This window comes from Pseudorca crassidens, chromosome 14 (genome assembly GCF_039906515.1).
Source record: "Pseudorca crassidens isolate mPseCra1 chromosome 14, mPseCra1.hap1, whole genome shotgun sequence".
Classification (NCBI taxonomy): Eukaryota; Metazoa; Chordata; class Mammalia; order Artiodactyla; family Delphinidae; genus Pseudorca; species Pseudorca crassidens.
This window is the reverse complement of record NC_090309.1, coordinates 26,408,292-26,432,377: the sequence shown is the minus strand read 5'-3', so window position 1 is coordinate 26,432,377 and position 24,086 is coordinate 26,408,292. Positions and strand designations below refer to the sequence as shown.

General features: G+C 42.9%; 1 protein-coding gene across 5 annotated transcripts in view; it reads left to right on the top strand.

Moving 5' to 3' along the window:
- Positions 1–24,086, top strand: part of TET3 (tet methylcytosine dioxygenase 3) — a 109,173-nt gene that overhangs the window by 50,892 nt on the left and 34,195 nt on the right. For 4 of the 5 annotated variants that reach the window (XM_067704648.1, XM_067704647.1, XM_067704649.1 and 1 more), the window contains one exon: positions 1,954–4,075. In XM_067704648.1, coding sequence (XP_067560749.1) covers positions 1,954–4,075 — 2,122 coding nt within the window. The remainder of the gene's footprint in view (positions 1–1,953; positions 4,076–24,086) is intronic. The other variant, XM_067704650.1, reaches the window with a different exon arrangement.

The following is a 24,086-nucleotide window of genomic DNA, read 5'->3' as shown; positions in this document are numbered from 1 at the left end:
CCCTAATTTCTCTTTTAACTTTTTATTTTGATAGAATTTAAAAACTTATAGAAAAGGTTAAAGAAGAGTACCTGGGACTCCTGTATACCCAAAATTGTTTACATTTTGCCGTATTTGCTTTATCATTTTCTCTATGTGAATATATTTTTATATATGCATATACTTTTTTCCTGAACCATTTGAGATTAAGTTGGAGATACCCTTTATCCTTAAATGCTTCAGTGTATGTGTTCTAAGGACAAGGACATTCTTTTACATAACCATAGTATAGTCATCCATGTCCAGAACACAGAGATTGATGTGATATGATCTTATCCACATCCATATTCAAATTTCATCAGTTGTCCCAATGATGTACTTTATAGCTATTTCCCCCCACTCCAAGATCTAACCCATGAGCATGCATTTTGCTGTCTCTTTAGTCTCGTGTCAGCTGGGAGAGATGTTTGTTTTTCTTGTCTTTGAAATTTTTGGAGAGAACAATCCAGGTGTTTTCTAGCATACCCTTTAGTTTCAGTTTATCTGACGTTTCCTATGATTAGATTTAAGGTTATATGTTCTGGCTGCACGTCTGTGTGAGTGATGTTATATTCTCCTTCTCAATGTTATCATATCAAGAGACACATGATGTTGGTTTTTTCCCAATATTGGTGATGATGATAACTTTGATCATTTGGTAAAGGTGGTGTCAGCCAGATTTATTTCTCCACTATAAAGTTGCTGTTGTATTTAAGTTATTTTTGAAGAGATGTCTTTCGTGTTGTTTTTTTGGGTTTTTTTTTGCGGTACGCGGGCCTCTCACTGTTGTGGCCTCTCCCGTTGCGAAGCACAGGCTCCAGATGCGCAGGCCCAGCGGCCATGGCTCACGGGCCCAGCCGCTCCGCGGCATGTGGGATCTTCCCGGACCAGGGCACGAACCCGTGTCCCCTGCATCAGCAGGCGGACTCTCAACCACTGCGCCACCAGGGAAGCCCTGAAGAGATGTTTTGAGGCCATGTATATATCCTGTGCTTCATCAAGCTTTCACCTGCTATTCGTAGCATCCATGATGAGTTTCTAAATCCTTCTATGTCCTTCTGTATTTTTCATTGGCATTCTACTGTAAGGAAGGTCTTTCCTTTCCGGTGGGATGAATTCTTGCAAACTCAGATCTGCCTCGTATTACCTTTTAACTTGCTGGACTGGACTCTGGGCCCACTTCCTCTTGTGCTCTCCCCCTTCAGTGTGCTTTGGGTGGACATTAGATGAATAATGGTGGTTCCTGGGAAGCTTGGCTCTTCTTCCAAGCAGCACCTCACTTGTCATTGGCGTGACTGGCTTGGCGTGGGGCTAAACACACACTGTATTGGATGATCAGAGTTTCCTCAGGCCTAGGGCTGGGTGGGAATGTTGTCTTGTCAGCTCTCTGAGCTTAAGCGAGGACAGTAATGGGCAGAGAAAAGAACTGTGGGTTCCTTCCCCTGAGAAGCCATGACTGATTCCTTGTCCAGGCTGAATTCGTTAGTCCAAGCTGCTCCTTCCCTGCCCGTTCACACACAGCCTTCGCACTTCTGGTGCATTGTTACACGGATGCTTAGTTAGCTTTCTTTTCCTCCTGACAAAAAACAAAGGTTCTGGTGTCACTTTGGTCATTGTGAGTTAAAGCCCTCTTTGTGTGTCCTCAACAAATGCCTGGTTTCAGGGGAGTTTCATCGGCTCAAAAAGGGTCTGAGCAACATTCAGAATTCTGCGTTAGGAGCTCTTAAAGACCTGCTCTCTGTTTCTGCAGTGCAGCCAGCTGAGCCATGAGGTGCGAGAAGATGAGCTGAGGTTCAAGCTCTATCAGAGACAGGGAGGGTTTGCAAGGAAAGCAGGGTTAGTTGTGCCTCTGAGTGGTGTGGTGCAGGACAGTGCTTTTCAAATACTGTGGCTCATCTTTTCCCCTTTTGTTCCTCCTCCTCTCTCTCTCTTCAGACAGGCTCAGAGCTCAGCCCAGTTGATGGACCTGTTCCAGGTCAGATGGACTCAGGGCCAGTGTACGATGGGGACTCACGGCAGCTAAGCGCCTCAGGGGCGCCAGTCAATGGTGCTAGAGAACCTGCTGGACCCAGTTTGCTGGGCACTGGGGGTCCTTGGCGAGCAGAGCAGAAGCCCGACTGGGACGTGACCCCAGGACCAGCTCATACTGCTCGCCTGGAAGATGCCCACGATCTGGTGGCCTTTTCGGCTGTGGCCGAAGCTGTGTCCTCTTATGGAGCCCTTAGCACCCGGCTCTATGAAACCTTCAACCGTGAGATGAGTCGCGAAGCTGGGAACAACAGCAGGGGACCCCGGTCAGGGCCCGAGAGCTGCTCTGCTGGCAGCGAAGACCTTGACACGCTGCAGACGGCCCTGGCCCTCGCTCGGCATGGCATGAAACCACCCAACTGCAACTGCGATGGCCCAGAATGCCCTGACTACCTCGAGTGGCTGGAGGGGAAGATCAAGTCTGTGGTTGTGGAGGGAGGGGAGGAACGGCCCAGGCTCCCAGGGACTCTGCCTTCTGGTGAGGCTGGTCTTCTGGTGCCAATCACCAGGCCACTCCTCAGCTCTGAGGTCCCTCATATACCTCCTCCTCCGGAGGGCCTGCCCCTGTCCCAGAGTGCCCTGAGTATCGCCAAGGAAAAAAACATCAGCCTGCAGACCGCCATTGCCATTGAGGCCCTCACACAACTCTCCTCTGCCCTCCCCCAACCTTCTCATGCCACCTCCCAGGCTTCTTGCCCCCTTCCTGAGGCCTTGTCCCCTCCTGCCCCTTTCAGATCTCCCCAGTCCTACCTCCGGGCTCCGTCATGGCCTGTGGTCCCTCCTGAAGAGCACCCATCCTTTGCTCCTGATAGCCCTGCCTTCCCTACAGCAACTCCTAGAACAGAGTTTCCTGAAGCCTGGGGCACTGACACCCCACCAGCAACTCCCCGGAGCTCTTGGCCCATGCCCCGCCCAAGCCCTGATCCCATGGCTGAACTGGAGCAGTTGTTGGGCAGCGCCAGTGATTACATCCAGTCAGTATTCAAGCGGCCCGAGGCCCTGCCCAGCAAGCCCAAGGTCAAGGTCGAGGTCCCCTCTTCCTCCCCATCCCCCATTCTCCAAAGGGAGGCCCCCACACCGTCCTCAGAGCCCGATTCCCACCAGAAGGCCCAGACGGCCCTGCAGCAGCACCTCCACCATAAGCGCAGTCTCTTCCTGGAACAGGCCCACGATGCCTCCCTCCCCCCTCCCTCAGAGCCTCCTCCCGGCTGGTGGGCACCACCCAGCTCACCTGCCTCACAGCCATCCGACAGACCACCCAAGGAGAAGAAAAGGAAGCCCCTGGCACCAGCTGGAGGTCTCGTGGGAACAGACAAAGCTGGCCCTGGGATCAAGCCCAGTGTCCGGAAGTCCATTCACATCAAGAAGTCCAGGCCACGGGAAGCACAGCCCCTCTTCCCACCTCTGCGGCAAATCATCCTGGAAGGGCTGAGGTCCCCAGCCTCTGAGGACGTGCAGGCACATCCACCTGCCCCCGTTCCTGCCTCACAGGGCTCTGCTGTCCCCCTGCCCCCAGAACCTTCTCTTGCGCTATTTGCACCTAGTCCCTCCGGGGACAGCCTGCTGGCCCCTACTCAGGAAATGAGGTCTCCCAGCCCCATGGCAACCCTGCAGCCAGGCTCCGCTGGCCCTCTTCCCCCTGCCGATGACAAGCTGGAAGAGCTCATCCGGCAGTTTGAGGCTGAATTTGGGGATAACTTTGGGCTTCCTGGCCCCCAGTCTGTGCCCATTCAGGACCCCGAGAACCAGCCAACCTGTCTCCCAGCCCCCGAGAGCCCTTTTGCTACCCGCTCTCCCAAGCAAATCAAGATCGAATCTTCAGGGGCTGTGACTGTGCTCTCAACCACCTGCTTCCATTCAGAGGAGGGAGGCCAGGAGGCCACACCCACCAAGGCCGAGAACCCACTCACACCCACCCTCAGTGGCTTCCTGGAGTCACCTCTTAAGTACCTGGACACACCCACCAAGAGTCTGCTGGACACACCTGCCAAGAGAGCCCAGGCCGAGTTCCCCACCTGTGATTGCGTAGGTAAGTCCTCCTGGGTGTCAGGGAAGGGCAAGGGGATGTGACCTGGCAGGCTTGGATTTCTAGGCACTGTTTTTTATCTGGAAAACATTCACTGTGGGCCAGACACCGCACCGGGGCCTATGGGCACAGAATTGAGCTCCAGGCTAGTGGAGAAGACATTGAAGGAAACTGATGGTGATGCCGTGTGGTGTATTGTGTGTCGGTGGAGGTGCTTTGTCATACAGATTGAGGTGAAGGCATCGTGGAAGCCTTCCCGTGGGAGGTGGTGCTTGTGCTGAGGCCGGTGGGGCTGTCGGGTAGAAAGAAGACATACTGAGAAGAGGGAATAGCTTGGGCAACGGCTTGGTGGCTGTGACAGGGTCATGCTAATTTAGAGGGCTTATGCTCTGGGGGAGCGAAAGGGGAGGAGTCTGTGTGGAGATGAGCAAAAGGTGGCTAGAGCGGCAGGCAGGGGCCAGATCTTGCGGGGCCCAGCGAGCCACAGTCGGGAGTTTGACTTGATCTCTGGTAATACATCGTGAGCTCCTGAGGGTTTTAAAGCAAGTGATGACCAGTCATCACCTTGTGCTTCTGAAAGACTATTCCGGCTTGTGGTGGGGAGGAAAGGTTGGCGGGGGAGCCTGTAAGAAAGGTATTGTTGTGAGCCAGGCAAGAAATAACAAGGGCCTGTACTGAAAGAGTAGGTGGGCAGAGGCTGCAGAGTGAGTGGCCTCTGAGGAGGGGGGCTATGGGGATGCAGACCGCTCAGGTCTCCGCCTTGGTGGTGGGGGGCACTGAGAACACGCGTGTGGAGAAGTGGCGAGTTCTGTTCGGACCGACTGAGTTTGAAGGGGCTGAGAGATTGGAGGTCGGGCTCTGAGTTAACGGGTTTAGATGTAGTTAGCATTCAGGTGATGGTTGAAGCCATGGTGTGGGTAAGAGCACTGAGGAATTGGGTCTGTTTCTGAGCCTTGTCTTCTGGAATAGAAGTAGGGCCCCGGGCCTCTGAGGACTGTTCCTGGGGATGTCAGCTCTCTCCAGGGAGGTTGTGGATGCCTCAGGAAACTCCAGGTCCACTCTAAGCTGTGGTCCTCTGCTACTTACCAAGCATTCCATAAAAGATGTGTGTGTTGCAGATGTTGGCAAAACACACGATGCTGATGCTGAGCATGTTGAATTCTTGTGATTTTATGACACACAAATAGGTCTTATGAAAAGCCTGTCTTCTCTGCTTGTTTAAATACACTAATATCCGGTCAATTGTGTGATTTGTTGGGATGTTGTACCCCAGTCAGTAAGGAGAAGCTGGGCTGTCCTGTCCGCTCCAGCTACCCCAGAATCCTGGGGTACAAGACAGTGGGGCCAGTGACAAAGAATCACTTGGGGAACAAGGAAAAGTTGGCCCCAGTGCTTCTCTCTGGGGGGAACAGATGTGCAGCATCCTGCCAAAGGCTCACAGACATGCTCTGAGATTGTGGTTTCCACCGAGGGCTGACCCTCTTCGTTACCGGGTTTAATAATGATGTGACTTTGAATGCCCCTAATTTCCCACCATTTGGGAGAGACTTGTTCTGATCATAGGAATTGGGGCCCCACTTTCTCTCTTTGTGTTTTTATGTGTCTGGCCTATCTTCCTGTGTTTAGGGCCTCATTTGCTCTTTCTCCCCCTCCGGGGTAGGAAATATTCTTTTATAGGGCTGAGGACATAGTTGATGCGTAATAAATATTTTAATTGTGGAATTCAATTATATAGATATTATGTTTGGTCAAGCTAGTTTTTTTATTTAATTTGAATTTTAATCCCATCACTTCCTCATGCCTAAAATGAAAGTGCTAATAGTACCCTTTCACCAGGGTTCATCTGAGGATTAAATTAGTTAATATGTATAAAGCCCTTAGGACTGTGACTGGCATGTAGGAAGAACTGTAAGTGTGCTTAGCTGTTACCAAGCCTATCAAGTGCAAAAAAGCAAGAGAAAGGTGTAAAAACATATGTATTATGAAGGGAGAAAAGTGTTGGCTGTTACTTTATTCATCAGTCATTTATTGTTTACCTAGCCCAGTCCTAGTGACCAATAAGATAAAAATTAAGAGAAACGGTTCATCTTTGAAGGACTTTGTGGTTTGCTTGAAGAGACAACACAAACAATGAAATATCCAGTCGCCCAATCAGCGGGTATCTGCCAGGTGTCTGTGCTGTCATACGGAAGTGGTTGAACTGTCAGAGTGCTCTGAAATACCAGGCTTGGCTGTCATCATGGAGGGTAATGCTTTACTTAGGAAACTATTCAGAGCTGGGTTTTGAAAACTGTAATGAACACAGATGGGGAGAGGTGAGTAGGTAGCCACTCCAGACTGAGGAATTTATGAGCACCGTCTAGGAGCATACATGAGCAACCTCGCATGAGGTAAGGCCACTAGCACACAGTGGACCCAAACCCTCAGTGTTCTCCTGAATTCCTTAGGCCAGAGGAGCCCCCTAGCAGAGGGGACAAGTCTCAGCTAGTGAGCAAAAAGCACAGGCAGTAGACTGTCAGCATCAGAGAAACCCAGTGTGGCCATGCTGGCAACCTGTTGCCTTGGCAGGCAGGTGGATGGCGGGAACAGTGGGCAAGAGGTAAGGTGAGCCACCACCACCAATCATCTGTTGCTCCCATTTGTAGTTTATTTATATGTAATACAGATAAAATATTTGTATGCTATCTAATGTAAACAAAGAATTAGAAGCAAACCCCCCTTGTGTTGTTAAATGTTAAATTATGGGAAAACACTGAAGTGAAAACAGCAGACACAAAGAGTAGTTAAATGATCAGCTCACCTAGGTTAAAAAAAATAGAGAAAAGACTAGAAGGAAATATACCACCAGTGGTTGTATCACTGTTCAGACTGTGGGTGACTTTTCCCTCATTACGTTTTCTGAATTTTCTCTAATGACATATGTATTTTATAATCAAGAAATATTTTTGAAAGTACCTCCTCCTAGAAGTAGCACAGAAGAGTGAAGAGTGATAATCTTGTGGCAGACCACTTAGGAAGCTACTGAGAATAGCAATAACCACCACAACAATAGTAATAGAATATGAAACACTTGCCCTATTCCAGGCACTGTACCAAGTGCTTTGTAGTCACTACCTCATTTAATCCTCTATAACATCTATATGAGGCGGGTACTGTCAGTAGTTCCATTTGAGTGATGAAGAAAGCAAAATTAGATTCAGTGATTTACCCAAGTCATAGAGCTAGCGGATGGTAGAAGTGAGATTTGAATCTAGGCAGCTGGACCACCATGTCATACTGTGATTAAAGTTGTTTAGCTGAGAAATGAGTCCTTCTAAAACAGTGGTATTAGGCATGAAGAGGGCCAAAGAAGAAAGCATTCACTTGGAAACAGTTTCTGGAGGTGTTGAGGTTGTGTTAGGGAAAGCCTCCACGTCTGGACAGGTGCTTTCATCAACTGGTTTGATGAACTTGTCTTTGCGAACTCAGGCTCGGGCGGGACAAGGGTTAGGAACGAAGCTTGTTCACTCTGGGATTAATGTTAGCTAGGAACCATCTCATATTCCAGAAACTCAGCCCCTCAACAGTGGTAGATAGAAAGGTGCAGATTGTAGGTCACTATAATGAAGAATTTTCCGTAGAAGCGACAGTGAAATTTGGAGATGCCATTAAGCGCTCATAACAGGCAATTTAAGTATGGAAACAACTTTATAAAAACATGGAAAGGTCTTATAGCAAAAGAAACCTAATATTCAAGCTCCATGGTGATTTTTGGCAAATAAGCAATTTTGGCCAATGTGGGCATCACCAGGTAACCAAAAACTGCCAAACACCAAGAGCATTGTCTTACACTTGTATGAAGATTACAGGTGTTCTGAAGGTATGGATGGGATCCATATCTACTTGTTCTCTGAATCTTGAAATACTAGAATTAAAGGTACCCCTTGAGGCTTCAAAGAAATAAATTTAAAAGACATGAAAGGAAATGCTGTACTCCAAAAGGTAGTATGATAGGTACAGGCTTGAGAAAACAGCACAAGTTGAAGTTCTGCATTGAATTATTGGGAGAAGAGAGTATTGGCACATTCCTAATATGTAGGGGCACACATTGGAGATTCCCCTAACCACCACTTAGCCTTCCTGTAACACTTCTGTCAGAGGCAGGATGATGAACTGCAATGCCTGTTGGCTACGCCCTTTATGTACTTTATCTATTCTCAGAAATGGGGACATTCACAGGGAGAGCCAGCTTAGGACAGGGAATGAGTCCAGATGATGTTTTAGTGGGAAGAGCATCCTTTGAGATCATCTGCTCATCATTTTATAGATAAGGAAACAGGTCTGTGTTAACTTTCAAGTCTTGTCCTGATGTCTCTGAGGAGCAGTCCACAGGTAGCTGGAGACATTTAACCATAGCAGAAGCAATAAACTGAGACATAGATCTTAGAGGTTGTTTTCATAGGAATGCTGTATTTTTATCCAGTTGCTCATCCTGCCCTAAAGAAGTAGCCAAAGGTGAATACAAGAAAAACATCTCCTTTGCCTGCCTGAAGCATGGTAAAAGTTTGGGTGAGGGAGGGATGTTGCCCAGCAGACGTGGCTGATAGCAGCACCCACTGGGTGACTTCAGTATGAGCCACAGTTCTGAACAGGGGGACACAGAGACTGACCTCTGTTTACAGTAAAGTCTGTTTCCTGTAGTTTTTATGAGAATGTGTTTTCCTCCTTTGTATGCAGTTTGAGATGAATAGGAACTTCGTGTCTTTAAAATATTGTTTTGGCAATAGAGTATTTGTATACCAGTATAAAGTGGGGAATAAGACTCTGGGTAGGAGGGTATCAGAAAGAACTTCCTGGATGAAGCGATGTCTTATGTGAGTTTTAAAGGATAAGTAGAAGTTTAATAGATTAATAGGGAGAAAGTAGAGTGTTCTAGGCAAAGGGACATGAAGATTATAGAGATGAAAAATACACGAAAAACCACATGAAGACGTGTAGGCGAGAAAACATGGAGAAATACAAGTAGTTCTGGTATGACTGGTGTGTTAGATGAAAGATTGGGAGTGGCTGGAGAGGAGAGTTTCAGGGCATGAGAGGATGATACCAAAGGCAGAGAGTTTGCAAGCACAGGCAAGAAATTATGTGTGCCTGAAGTAAGAATGACATTGAGTAGGAGGAAGGAGAGGAGGAGTGGATAAAAGAAAGAATGAGAGAAAGAACTAACTGGTTCAGTGACCTGTTGAATGGAGGAGTAAAGGAGAAGCAGTCACAGATGACTCCTGAGGTTCCAGGTTGGATGACTGGGTAGATGGTGGCGCCATTCACCAAGATTTGAAATACTGGCGGGGAAGCAGGTTTGGGTGTATGACTTTGACATGTCTGGGGGACCAGCAGGTGTGCATCCAGTTGGATCTGCGAATCGGAGGTTCTTCAGCAAACTGATGGTAGTTGAAGTCTCAGTTATAGACAGTTCACCAGGCTGACTATGTAGATCAAGAATGGAGGATACTGGGACTTCCCTGGTGGCGCAGTGGATGGTACTCCAATGCAAGGGGCCCAGGTTCGATCCCTGGTCAGGGAACTAGATCCCACACCCATGCTGCAACTAGGAGTTCGCATGCCGCAACTAAGGAGCCTGCCTGCAGCAACTAAGACCCGGTGCAACCAAATAAATAAATATTAAAAAAAAAAAAAGAATGGAGGATACTGTCTTTTAGGGTAGAGAATCTCAAACAGGAGGCCATGAGGGAAGTATGGAAGAGATGTGGGAAGAAACTGAGGAGAGGATAGGTTAGAACAAAGAGATAGTTTGGGAGAGCCAACAACATCACTACTGAAGAAGGGTCAATATTTAAGGTCTCATGTGATTTGTTATTATATGCATACTAGTCTTTTCAGTTAAATCCCAGGTTCCTTAAGAACAGGGACTCAGTGTTGTATTTCTAAAACATCTAAACTGGTGCCGATCATATGGTGGTGCTCTACATATTTTTTGGTCAACTGGTCAGCCTTATTCTACCTCCATATTAAATTCTACAAAGACGTCAGATAGGTTTGGGCATGATCTCCTTACCTTTAATCTTTGTCATCAGTGAGTGTGCCCATTGTTTTTTTTTTATTATTTTAATTAACTTATTTATTTATTTATTTTTGGCTGCGTTGGGACTTCGTTGCTGCTTGCGGGCTTTCTCTAGTTGCGGCGAGTGGGGGCCGCTCTTCATTGCGGTGGGCAGGCTTCTCATTGTGGTGGTTTCTCTTGTTGCAGAGCACAGGCTCTAGGCATGCGGGCTTCAGTAATTGTGTGTGGGCTCAGTAGTTGTGGTGCGCGGGCTCAGTACTTGTGGCTCACGGGCTCTAGAGCACAGGCTCAGTAGTTGTGGCGCACGGGCTTAGGTGCTCAGCGGCATGTGGGATCTTCCTGGACCAGGGCTCGAACCTGTGTCCCCTGCATTGGCAGGCGGATTCTTCACCACTGTGCCACCAGGGAAGCCCGAGTGTGCCCATTGTTATGAAAGTCTTTCTGCTACCAGCAGACCCAGCATGCTGCCCATGAACTCACAGGCAGATGACCTGAGATTTTAGTTTTAAAAAAGTTCACCTGGCACACCTGATCCAGGGTGGGGCCCAACCATCTGCCTGCCCAGGGTGTGGATTTGTGATTGCCAGGAGGCAAAGTTCTAGCCGTCAGTTATTGACTTTCATGCAAGTGGAATTAGTTATATAAACTTAAGGTGTTTGGCTTTACGTCCACTAAAATTACATCAGGAAACTGGAGCATTATATAGGAAAAAGAAGATGGGTACAGTAAAACCTTTTGTGTGATTTTGACACCTATGCATTAACTGTACACCAGTTATCAACCGTCTCTTTTTATCAATGTCATAAAGAAAAGAAATGCCTCAGCCTATACCTATACCTGGCTGTGAGGTTCCCCACTGGGAAAGTGTGGGTGCCCTAGTCTCTGTGTAGAAAGGTGGTAGAGAAGGTGGAAGGTTCATTTAGAAATTAAGGACCCCTCTTTCTGCTAGGTAGTAATGAGTAGTTTCTTGTGTTTAATATCTCTTGCTGATAGCACAAAGGATACATTTCATTCTCTCCCCAGCCTAGTGCAAAAGTGGAACAGATCATATTTTTCTATTTTGAGTATAAAATTAAGTGCACAGGGAAAAAAAAAGCACCTAGAGCCACATAACCAGCATTTCCTCAAAAATTGGATCTTGTTCTCCTGAGCTCTACCCCAGAGCTTTCTACTATGTATTTTAGGAAAAAAACGTCACTTCCCTCACTGCTCAAAGAGAGACGTAAAAGAGATTTTACTTTAGGAAGAGTTAAGCCATTTCCTTGCCCTGTCACTTAACCTCTGTGGAAAAGGAAGAAATAGTACACTGGGGACTAAAAGGAAAAATGATGACTTAACAGTAAGATAGCAAAATACTCCTTTTCTGAAACCTGGTGAAAGGGACCAAGACAAACAAAAATGTAAGAGGAAATTTCATCAACTGAAATTTGAAAATGGCCCCAGTCTTAAACTATGAATTCCAAGTGCTGTCTGCCAACTAAAGATGAATTTGAATTGAAAACAGTGATGACATGAGGTATATACAACTCCCAGGGTTAGGAAAAACAACAGTGGAGGCTCAAAAGGACTCCCCAACTTGGAGAGGTGGGCTGGAGACCACACATCTAGCAAGCATGCACTTTGGAAAGTCTCCTTTTCCTGCTCTTCTCCAGTTTCTGATGGGGTTAAGGTCTGGGGTGAGGATGGTTGGCTGGAGAATATGAGAAGCCATCTTAGGAGCCAGCTTTGCAGCCAAGGGCCAACAGCACCAAACAAAGGCCATTGTGTAGAGGAAAATATTTGCTGAACTACCAAACAAAAATTCTGCAAACCATGGGGCTTTATTTCAACTTGATGTCTTGTCAGAGTGACCAGCCCACTCCCATATGAGGAAATAAACCAAAATCTTAGCATCAGGACAGAGCACAGCCCAAGCCTCCACACACGAACGTACATACACATTGAGAGGCATTGGCTCCAAGAAACAGAGGGCATGTAGAGATGACATTTCCCAGCTGCAGCTGTCCACAGCCAGCCCCAGATCCTCATAGGCCACTGAACTTTTGAACTAATAATTGAAACCTCCACAACATCTAATTCTCTAAGCTTAATTTCTAAGGGAAGAATTTGAGTAGTATCCAGGTAAATACAGAAGAATAGGGAGATTCTACGCATTCTGCTTTTGGGCAAATGAGTCTAGACCCGTGGCTTTCAACTGAGTGCTCTTTTACCCCTCTTCACCCCAGGAGACATTTGGCAATGTCTGAGGACATTTTTGGTTATCACACCAGTGTGGTTCTACTGGCATCTAGTGGACAGAGGCCAGGGATGCTGTTAAACATTCTACAATGCACAGGACGGCCCCCCCGGGCCCCCCCCCACCACCCCAATAAAGAATTATCTAGTCCAAAGTGTCAATAGTGCCAAGGGGGAGAAAGCCGGGAGCTAAACTCCATTGAAAGACCAATTAACAAGCAAACAAACAAAAAATTCAACGTGCAACCCATTCAGATTCTGTGGGGAAAAGTAGAGGGATTAAATAGGATATTCAAGTGAAGACTTACATTAGGAAATACAAGAAGAGTTTGAACAACTAATTTATACCTTCAAGAAAGTTGACTAAAATGTTCATTGTGAAACCAGAAATGAAAGATGAGGTCCTAGATTAAAGTGACAAAGAAGTCACAAGAGGTATGGATTAAACTGCAGAAATGTGCCACTTCACAAAGCACTTACAGTGCACTAGAAGCTGCAAAAAGCAGAATCAGAGTTACAGAAAAAGCCAATCAGTGAGGAAGAAGGACAGGCTTGAAAGACTGCTCCAAAGTAGAAGAAGAAAATAGAAATGAACATAATCAGAGTGGAGATAAGGGATACAGAAGAGAGGCAGGAGGGATCCTCCACAGATTCATTCTGTCGGGAATATTGGGAACATTTGCTGGTGTTTCCAGCAAAGATCATGAAACAAATTGAACACAGGCAAGAGTCAAAGATAAAATAGAAAATGTTTTTTAAATGAAAGAAAATGAATAAAAATTGACAAATAATCTGGATGAACTTCAAGATGAATTCCAAGGATGAAGAATTCCCTACAAATAAATTAACCAAAAATTAAGTTGGTCATACATACTTGGATTTTTAAATTTTTTTTTTATTTTTTTTTACCATTTAAGATATACTTTTCAAAAACATTCTCTTAGGGACTTCCCTCATGGTCCAGTGGGTAAGACTCCGAGCTCCCACTGCAGGGGCCTGGGTTCAATCCCTGGTTGGGAAGCTGGATCCCGCATGCCTGCCGCAACGAAGATCCCACAGCTGCTGCAGCTAAGGCCTGGCGCAGCCTAAATAAATAAATTAATTAAAAAAAACATTTTTAATGTTTAATTTTTTAAAAGCATTCTCTTAATTGAAACACATATTGGAAGGTATATAAATTGTAAGCATACCTCGGAGATATTGTGGGTTTGGTTCCAGACCACTGCAATAAAGTGAATATCACATTAAAGCGAGTCCCATGGAATTTTTGGTTTCCCAGTGCTTGTAAAAGTTATGTTTGCACTATACTGTAGTCTGTTAGGGGTATAATAGCACTATATCTTAAAAAAAATAAAAAAGTACCTTAATTTAAATACTTTATTGCTAAAAAATGCTAACTATCATCTGAGACTTCAGCGAGTTGTAGTTTTTTTTGCAATAGTAACATCAAAGATCGCAGAGTACCATAACAAATACAATAATAATGAAAAAGTTTGAAATATTGTGAGAATTACCAAAACGTGACACAGGGACACGAAGAGAAGCAAATGCTATTGGAAAAATTGCACTGATAGACTTGCTTATCGCAGGTTTGTCAGAAACCTTCAGTTTGTAAAAAACATAGTATCTGCAAAACACGATAAAATGACGTATGCCTGTACAGTTTTACAAAAAGCATGTACTTGTGTAACCACATCTAGATCAAGAAACAGAACTTTACCATCACATCAGAAACCTCCATATGCCCCCACCCAGTCACTTACACCTGACTCCCTAAAGCCAAGTATGGCCTGCAGACCAAGTCTGGTTAACATCTGTGAGCTAAAAACAAGTTTGTTAGGTTTTTAAATTGTTTTTAAAAATCAAAAGAAGAATAGTATTTCATGACTCATGAAAATTATATGATGTTCAGATTTCAATGTCGAAGTTTCAGTGAAACACAATCACCCTCATTTGTTTACGTACTGTCTGTGGCTGCTTTTGCTCTACATTAGCAAAGAGGAACAGTTGCCACAGACACTGCATTCCCTGCAAAGCCTTAAACGTTTGTCATCTGGCCCTTAACATAAAAAGTCTACTGACTCCTGTCCTAAGGTAAGTACTATTCTAATTTCTAACCACGTTGATCAGTTTGGGCTGTTCTTGAACTTCACATGTACGTATTTTATATTCTGGCTTCTTTTGTTCAGTGTTGTATTTGTGAGGTTCATCTGTGTTGTGTAGCAATATTTGTAGTTCATGCATTCTCATTGCTATATAGTATTCCATTTCATAATATGAATATACCACCATTTATCCATTAGATTGTTGATGGTCTTTTGGATCGTTTCCAATTTGGGGTTATTATGAAGCATGCTGCTATAAGACGTTCTTATATACATCCCTTGGTACATGTATGTACACACTTATATACTTCTATTGGGTGTATACCTAGGACTGAAATTGTATGTGTTCAGCTTTTAGTAGGTACTGCCCGTTTTCCAAAGTGGTTGTAGCTGTTTAAACTCCCACCAGCAGTACTCCACATCTAAACCAGCAAATGGTATCAAAAGACTTTCTGCCATTGTGGTAGGTATATCATCACACCTCATTGTGGCTTTAATTTACCTTTCCCTGATCACTAATATATGTCCTCTTTGGTAGAGTTCAAGCCATTTTCCCATTTCTCTGTTGTGTTTCTGTCTTTTTCTTATTGATCAGTAATGTGAGTTCTTTGTTGGATATATGAATTGCAGTTCTCGGGATATTGAGATAAAATGTTTGGCTTAAGAATTCTATGCCCAATAAAGTTGCCATCCATGTGTAAAGACCTCATAAAAACATTTCCAAATATATTAGAACTTAAATTTTCTGGAGGTGAATCAAATAAGTAACAGATCGGGGAAGCTGTACTGTGAAGGGGCTGGCAGTGAACACTAAATGTATTATTTTTCTGAAACAAAAGGTAATGTATTTATTTATACTAGAACTTTGTTTTATATTAAATATCTCTTTTATAATGGGGGGTGAAATATGTTCACAAGGATACCAACAAAAAGCAGGAGGTAAAGTGAGGGAAGAGGTGTGAGAAATTGTATAAGGGAGCTGACTTCTTTCTTTCCCACAGTACCATTAGCATTACTAAAAGCATACTATAGATTGGTGGGGCAGGGGGAAGTAAAAGAAAATACAAAATCTATTTAAAAAGATAGGAAAGAGGGCTTTCCCTGGTGGCGCAGTGGTTGAGAGTCCGCCTGCCGATGCAGGGGACACGGGTTCGTGCCCCGGTCTGGGAAGATCCCACATGCCGCGGAGCGGCTGGGCCCGTGAGCCATGGCCGCTGAGCCTGCGCATCCGGAGCCTGTGCTCCGCAACGGGAGAGGCTGCAACAGTGAGAGGCCCGCATACTGCAAAAAAAAAAAAAAAAAAAAAAGGAAAGAAAACAAGGAAACATAAACATGGAAAATATAAAATGACAGAAGACCATGTACATGTTACAGTAATAAGTATAAATAGGGTAAACTCATCTACTGGATTTGATTAATAGCACTAGACAGCACTAAGAATGTTAATAAACCTCATTTTACTATGGGAAAACAGAAGCATATATTTGTCACTGATTCAGAGCATATACTATATTCTATAGAACCTTACCCCAACCTTGCAGAGTATTGTCACCTGTCTGGCACTGTAACTAACTACAAGCCCATTGCCACGCTAAAGATATATATATAAAATGAGGATATATATATAATGATATATATCCTCATATATATGTAAATATATATACAAATTAGGAGAATTAAATTTGGGAATGTCTACTAGTTTTATAACTAAGCATATTAGGCTGTAAGTCCAGTTTCTTCCCATAGAATATCTTCTCCCCCGTACAGACATCTAATCAAGGAAAGGGAAATGCGTGTATATGTGTGTATATATATATATGTATAATCAGGGAAAGGGATGTAATTAAGAAAAACAAGACTTCTAAACAACTACTTGGGATGCCTTGTAAACAGCAAAAGGGAGAGAATGACTTTGGTATTGCTTGACACTTGGAGCTGTGTCTGCCCTTTGTGTGTTAGTGGCCTTCCCAGAGGAGCTTGACCATCTATTATAATTTTCAGGTTAGCTTGGTTTTGGAGCTTCATATCTTTTCCCCTAGCTGCTAGGATAGAGTTGCCAAGATTTTCTTCTGAAAATCTCCTTTCTCTGCCTTTAACTGTAATTTTGAGTTTTTCTGATTTGGGACAGAAGGTAATCACCAAAAACTACATTATATTCTAGTTCCAGTGTGACACCCTACAGTCAGTCCATTACTTTGACTTTTCTCCAGACGGTAGAAACTAGAAAAAAGCCCAGAAGCTCTGGCATATTCCTGTGTTCTATTTTCCATATAGGCTGTAGTATTCTAGCACCTGTAAAGAGATTTCAGACCACTACTTCCAACACCCATATTCTTACGTTCTCTCTCCCTACCCAAACCTTGGTCTCTTTCCCTCCCCCACTTCACATACATCCTTCTATAATCCTCTCTGTCTTATGGTTCAAAACAGTGCATATTTGGAGCAAGTAATTTTTAATCATTTAGTTGAAAAGGATGAAAACATTTAAGCATGGATAGGTTGAGGACTGTGCTAGGTACCTTACATATCATCTAATCCTCAACAAATCTAAAATATAGAAACATTACTTTCACTGCTCTAAAGCTCATAAGGGCTGTGTAACTTGGTCACAATCATACAATTTGTTTGGCAGAGCCTAGACAGCAGCTACATACTGAGTTCATATTATACACCAAATACTGCACTTGGCCCTTTATGTATTTTACACAAGAAGGTGTGAGGATTAGAGAGGCTGGGAAGGTAACTCATCACAGTTGCCCAGGTCTCTGTAAAATCTGTGTTCATTCTGCTGTGACATGGTAACAATAAAAATGTGATACATGGTAACAATAAAAATGTGATATTTTTGTTGTATGAAAGGTGCTGTGGGAGTCCAGAGGGAAAAGGAGAAGTCCAGTGGGGTTTCACAGAAAAGGTGGCATTTAAACTAGGCCTTATGACATGAGTTTTTCCAAAGAAGGAAAGAAATGAAAGCACTGTGGTCAATGAGAAAACGTGTTTCAAGACACAGGAGTATTGCATGGCTGTGTAAAAGAAGCTGTGGTAGCTGTCGCAGGATGCAAGGCTGGGCAGTGTGCAGAGATGGCTCCTCGGGGGCCTTGTGGACTGTGTTCTGGAATTTGGGTTCTGTCTTCTGTCTAGCATGGAGTCATCAGTGGGAACTGGTCTGATCAGATTTCTGTTTTGGAAGTATAACTGGTGGTATTAGGTAGGATGACCTCAGAGGGCTGAGACCAGTTAGGAGACCATGACAATAATACAAGGGGGGATGAAGAGTCTCCATGAGCAGAAACCATAAGTGATAGACAACTTGCATCAGTTCATCTACTGGGATGCACATACCATTGCCAACCTTTTGTTTGCTTGTTTTAAACTAGGAATACAGCTGAACTCATTTTCACAACATGAGTCTTACTCTTACCCTTATTCTTAGTGTGGGTAATGACATATACACCTTTAGGCTTGCATATGTGTGTGTATATACTAATGTATATGTGATTGTGTGTGTATACTAACTATAGCATATTACACATGCTATACTGAAATTTGCTTGTTTCCTCACTTAAAATATCTCGGAGGTTATTTTTTGGTCAGTATATCTGAAGCTGCCTAACTCCTTTTGATAGCTGCTTAGTATTCCATTATATGGTTGTGCTATAATGTATTTATAATACATAATGTATTATGGACATTTAAGTTTCTGATATTTTGCCATTAAAAATGATGCAGTGAGGGACTTCCCTGGTGGCGCAGTGGTTAAGAATCCGCCTGCCAATGCAGGGGACACGGGTTTGAGCCCTGGTCCAGGAAGATCCCACGTGTCGAGGAGCAACTAAGCCCGCGAGCCACAGCTACTGAGCCCGCGTGCCACAACTACTGAAGCCCGCGCGCCTAGTGCCCGTGCTCCACAACAAAGAGAAGCCACCGCAATGAGAAGCCTGCGCACCGTAACAAAGAGTAGCCCCCGCTCGACGCAACTAGAGAAAGCCCGTGCACTGCAATGAAGACCCAACACAGCCAAAACTAAATAAATAAATTTATTTTAAAAAAGATGCAGTGAGTATTCTTGTATATACAATATCACTTTGTACATATGCAAGTATATCCAAATTCCTAAAAATAAATTCTTAGAAGAATTTGACATTCTTTGAAATTACTGAGTCAAACAGATTGGGCATTTGTAATTTTAGTATATTGCTAAATTACTTTCCATACTGCCTGTTTTCCTGTACCCTCACCAACAGGAGGAGTTATCAGACTTTGATGGTGACTCATCTGAAGGGTAAAACTGGTACTTTATTGTACCTTTACATATGTTTGACCCATTTTCATTCCCTTTCAAAGAACCAGTTTTATCTTTTTTTCATTTATCTCTTGTATTATTGACCTTATTTAGCTGTAGGAGTTCTTGATCTGTTAAAGAAAACAGTGTTTGTCTGGTGTGAGTTCCAGATATTTCTCCCCAGTATTTGTCTTTTGGCTTGACTTTTGGTAGTTATTACTATAAATTTTTCTCTAGTTATATTTATCAGAGTTTTTGGTGTGTGTGTGTTGGCTTCAGAATTTCATGTTATACTTAGAGAAGACCTTCCCACTTCTATGATTATTTTTAAAAACTCATCCATTGTTTTTCTTCTAGAACTTGTATAGTTTAATTTTTTGTATTTAAATCTTTCAACCACTTGGAATGTATTTTGGGGTAAGTTATTAAGTGTGGAGCAAAATTTTTTCCTCAGTTGTTCCAACACCATGCATTGAAAAATTAATCTTTCCCCATTGACTGGAAATGCTATAAGGTATCTTCTTATATATGGGTCTTATCTACCCAACTAGACCATACACTTTTTAAAGCCCCAATTAGTTTTGTCCTTCTCGCTTTCCCCATAAAACTGAGCATGATGTTCTGCATAGAACAGGTATGACATTAATTTTTTACCTTTTAAAAATTGTGAACTCCGTATATAGGCAAGTACACAAAGCATTCATGTACAGTTTAATGAAAATTTATAAAATGAACACCTGTGTAACCATCACCTAAATCAAAAAGTAGGCCCTTTCCAGTTCCCCAGAAGTCCCCTGTATACCTTTCCCAATCACATTCCTCTCCTGTCCCCCAGAGGCGACCACTCTCTTGACTTGTGACAATGATTTCCTTGTATTTCTTAAAGATTGAGCTGTATGAAATTGCCATTTCTGTAGGCAAAAAATCATATTTTTATATTTTATATTTCAATTTAATAATTTTACCACCTATGTATGGATCTCTAAACAGTATAGTTTGGTTGAACCTGGTTTTGAATGTCATTTAGATATAATCTTACTGTATTCTGTGCTGTGCTTCTTTCACTAACTATGGTGGTATGGTATTCAACCATTTTGTTGCAGTTTGTCAATTCTCATTGCTGGATATATGCCATTATATGATTCTACTGTGTTTTATTTATCCATTCCACTGTTGCTGGATTATGGGTTGTTTCCCATTTTGACTACTGCAAATATGTTGCTGTGAAAATCCTTGTACATTTTTTGATGCATGTGGCCAAGATTTCCTCTAGGACAGGATCAGCAAATTAGGGTCCCCTGCATAGTTTCTTGTTTTTGCTTGTTCGTTTTATTAACTTTTTACTATGAAATAATTTTACATTTATAGAGGATTTGCAGAGTTGGCACAGAGAGTCCCTGTATGCCCTTTATCCAGCATCCCATAATATAAACATCTTACATATTTATGGTGCATTTAAAACAGACGTTAATGTTGGCACAATACTATTAACTATAGACTTTGGATTTCGTCGGTTTTTCCACTAAAGTCCTTTTTCTGTTATAGGACCCATTGCAGGATAACACATCGCGTTTAGTTGTATGTCTCCCTAGACATGAAACAAATTTACGCACTGTAGTACAGTATTTGTGTAAAGTTCTTTTCGTTTGCAGCCTTATAGTATCCAGTTAATGTAGTATTTTCCAGAGTTACTATTACATCGTCTTTTGAGTCTCATTTCTTTCACTTAGAAAAACTCATTTAAAAATCATCCATGTTGTTGTGTGAGTCAATAGTTTCTTTTAATTGTGGAGAACTTCACATAACATAAAATTTATTTATTTTTAACATCTTTATTGGAGTATAATTGCTTTACAATGTTGTCTTAGTTTCTGCTCTGTAACAAAGTGAATCAGCTATATGTATACATATATCCCCATATCCCCTCCCTCTTGCGTCTCCCTCCCACCCTCCCTATTCCTCCCCTCTAGGTGGTCACAAAGCACCGAACTGATCTCCCTCTGCTATGCGGCTGCTTCCCACTAGCTATCTATTTTACATTTGGTAGTGTATATATGTCCATGCCACTCTGTCACTTTGTCCCAGCTTACCCTTCCCCCTCCCCGTGTCCTCAAGTCCATTCTCTACGTCTGCGTCTTTATTCCTGTCCTGCCCCTAGGTTCATCAGAACGATTTTTTTCTTAGATTCCATATATATGTGTTAGCATACGGTATTTGTTTTTCTCATTCTGACTTACTTCACTCTGTATGACAGACTCTAGGTCCATCTACCTCACTACAAATAACTCAATTTTGTTTCTTTTTATGGCTGAGTAATATTCCATTGTATATATTGCCACATCTTCTTTATCCATTCATCTGTGGATGGACACTTAAGTTGCTTCCATGTCCTGGCTATTGTAAATAGTGCTGCAGTCAAAATTGTGTTACATGACTCGTTTTGAATTATGGTTTTCTCAGGGTATGTTCCCAGTAGTGGGATTGCTGGGTCATATGGTAGTTCTATTTGTAGTTTCTTTAAGGAACCTCCATACTGTTTTCCATAGTGGCTGTATCAATTTACATTCCCACCAACAGTGCAAGAGGGTTCCCTTTTCTCCACACCCTCTCCAGCAATTATTGTTTGTAGATTTTTTGATGATGGCCATTCTGACTGGTGTGAGGTGATACCTCATGGTGGTTTGTGTGTTTGTTTTTATAAATGTATTTATTTATTTTTGGCTGCATTGGGTCTTCGTTGCTGCGTACAGGCTTTCTCTAGTTGCATTGAGTGGGGGCTACTCGTTGCGGCGCACAGGCTTCTCATTGCAGTGGCTTCTCTTGTTGTGGAGCACAGGCTCTAGTTGTGCGGGCTTCAGTAGTTGCGGTGCATGGGCTCAGTAGTTGTAGCTTGCGGGCTCTAGGGCACACGGCTTCAGTAGTTGCAGCACATGGGCATAGCCTCTCCACGACATGGGAGATCTTCCCGGACCAGGGTTTGAACCCATGTCCCCTGCACTGGCAGGTGGATTCTTAACCACCGTGCCACCAGTGAAGTCAGGCCCCTCACTGTGGTTTTGATTTGCATTTCTCTAGTGATTAGTGATATTGAGCATCCTTTCATGTGTTTGTTGGCAATCTGTATATCTTCTTTGGAGAAATGTCTATTTAGGTCTTCTGACCAGTTTTGGATTGAGTTGTTTGTTTTTTCGATATTGAGCTGCATGAGCTGCTTGTATATTTTGGAGATTAATCCTTTGTCAGTCACTTCGTTTGCAAATATTTTCTCCCATTCTGAGGGTTGTCTTTTTGTCTTATTTATGGTTTCCTTTGCTGTGCAAAAGCTTTTAAGTTTCATTAGGTCCCATTTGTTTGTTTTTATTTCCATTTCTCTAGGAGGTGGATCAAAAGGGACCTAGCTATGATTTATGTCAAGGAGTGTCCTGCCTATGTTTTCCTCTAAGAGTTTGATAGTGTCTGACCTTATATTAGGTCTTTAATCCATTTTGAGTTTATTTTTGTGTATGGTATTAGGGAGTGTTCTAATTTCATTCTTTTACATGTAGCTGTCCAGTTTTCCCAGCACCACTTATTGAAGACACTGTCTTTTCTCCATTGTATATTCTTGCCTCCGTTATCAAAGATAAGGTGACCATATGTATGTGGGTTTATGTCTGGGCTTTCTATCCTGTTCCCTTGATCTATATTTCTGTTTTTGTGCCAGTACCACACTGTCTTGATTACTGTTGCTTTGTAGTATAGTCTGAAGTCTGGGAGGCTGATTCCCCCAGCTCCGTTTTTCTTTCTCAAGATTGCTTTGCTATTCAGGGTCTTTTGTGTTTCCATACAAATTGTGAAACTTTTTCTTCTCGTTCTGTGAAAAATGCCATTGGTAGTTTGGTAGGGATTGCATTGAACCTATAGATTGCTTTGTGTAGTATAGTCATTTTCACAATGTTGATTCTTCCAATCCAAGAACATGGTATATCTCTCCATCTGTTTGTTTCATCTTTAATTTCTTTCATCAGTGTCTTATAGTTGTCTGTATACAGGTCTTTTGTCTCCTTAGGTAGGTTTATTCCTAGGTATTTTATTCTTTTTGTTACAGTGGTAAATGGGAATGTTTTCTTAATTTCTCTTTCAGATTTTTCATCATTAGTGTATAGGAATGCCAGAGATTTCTGTGCATTAATTTTCTATCCTGCTACTTTACCAAATTCATTGATTAGCTCTAGTAGTTTTCTGGTAACATCTTTAGGATTCTCTATGTACAGTGTCATGTCATCTGCAAACAGTGACAGCTTTACTTCTTTTCCGATTTGGATTCCTTTTATTTCTTTTTCTTCTCTGATTGCTGTGGCTAGAACTTCCAAAACTATGTTGAATAATAGTGGTGAGAGTGGACAACCTTGTCTTGTTCCTGATCTTAGAGGAAATGGTTTCAGTTTTTCACTATTGAGAATGATGTTGGCTGTGGGTTTGTCATATATGGCCTTTATTATGTTGAGGTAAGTTCCCTCCATGCCTACTTTCTGCAGGGTTTATATCATAAATCAGTGTTGAACTTTGTCGAAAGCTTTCTCTGCATCTATTAAGATGATCATATGGTTTTTATCCTTCAGTTTGTTAATATGGTGTATCACATTCATTTGTGTATATTGAAGAATCCTTGCATTCCTGGGGTAAACTCCACTTCATCATGGTGTATGATATTTTTAATGTGCTCTTGGATTCTGTTTGCTATAATCTGTTGAGGATTTTTTCATCTTACGTTCATCAGTGATACTGGCCTCTAGTTTTCTTTCTTTGTGACATCTTTGTCTGGTTTTGGTATCAGGGTGATGGTGGCCTCATAGAATGAGTTTGGGAGTGTTTCTCTGCTATGTTTTGGAAGAGTTTGAGAAAGATAGGTGTTAGCTCTTCTCTAAATGTTTGATAGAATTCACCTGTGAAGCCATCTGGTCCTGGGCTTTTGCTTTTTGGCAGATTTTTAATCACAGTGTCAATTTCAGTGCTTGTGATTGGTCTGTTTACATTTTCTATTTCTTCCTGGTTCAGTCTCGGAAGGTTGTTCTTTTCTAAGAATTTGTGCATTTCATCCAGGTTGTCCATTTTATTGGCATATATAGTTGCTTGTAATAATCGCTCATGATCCTTTGTATTTCTGCAGTGTTAGTTGTTACTTCTCCTTTTTGCTTTCTAATTCTTTTTTTTTTTTTTTTTTTTTTTTGCTGTACGCCGGCCTCTCACTGTTGTGGCCTCTCCTGCTGCGGAGCACAGGCTCTGGACACGCAGCCTCAGCAACCATGGCTCACGGGCCCAGCCGCTCCGTGGCATGTGGGATTTTCCTGGACC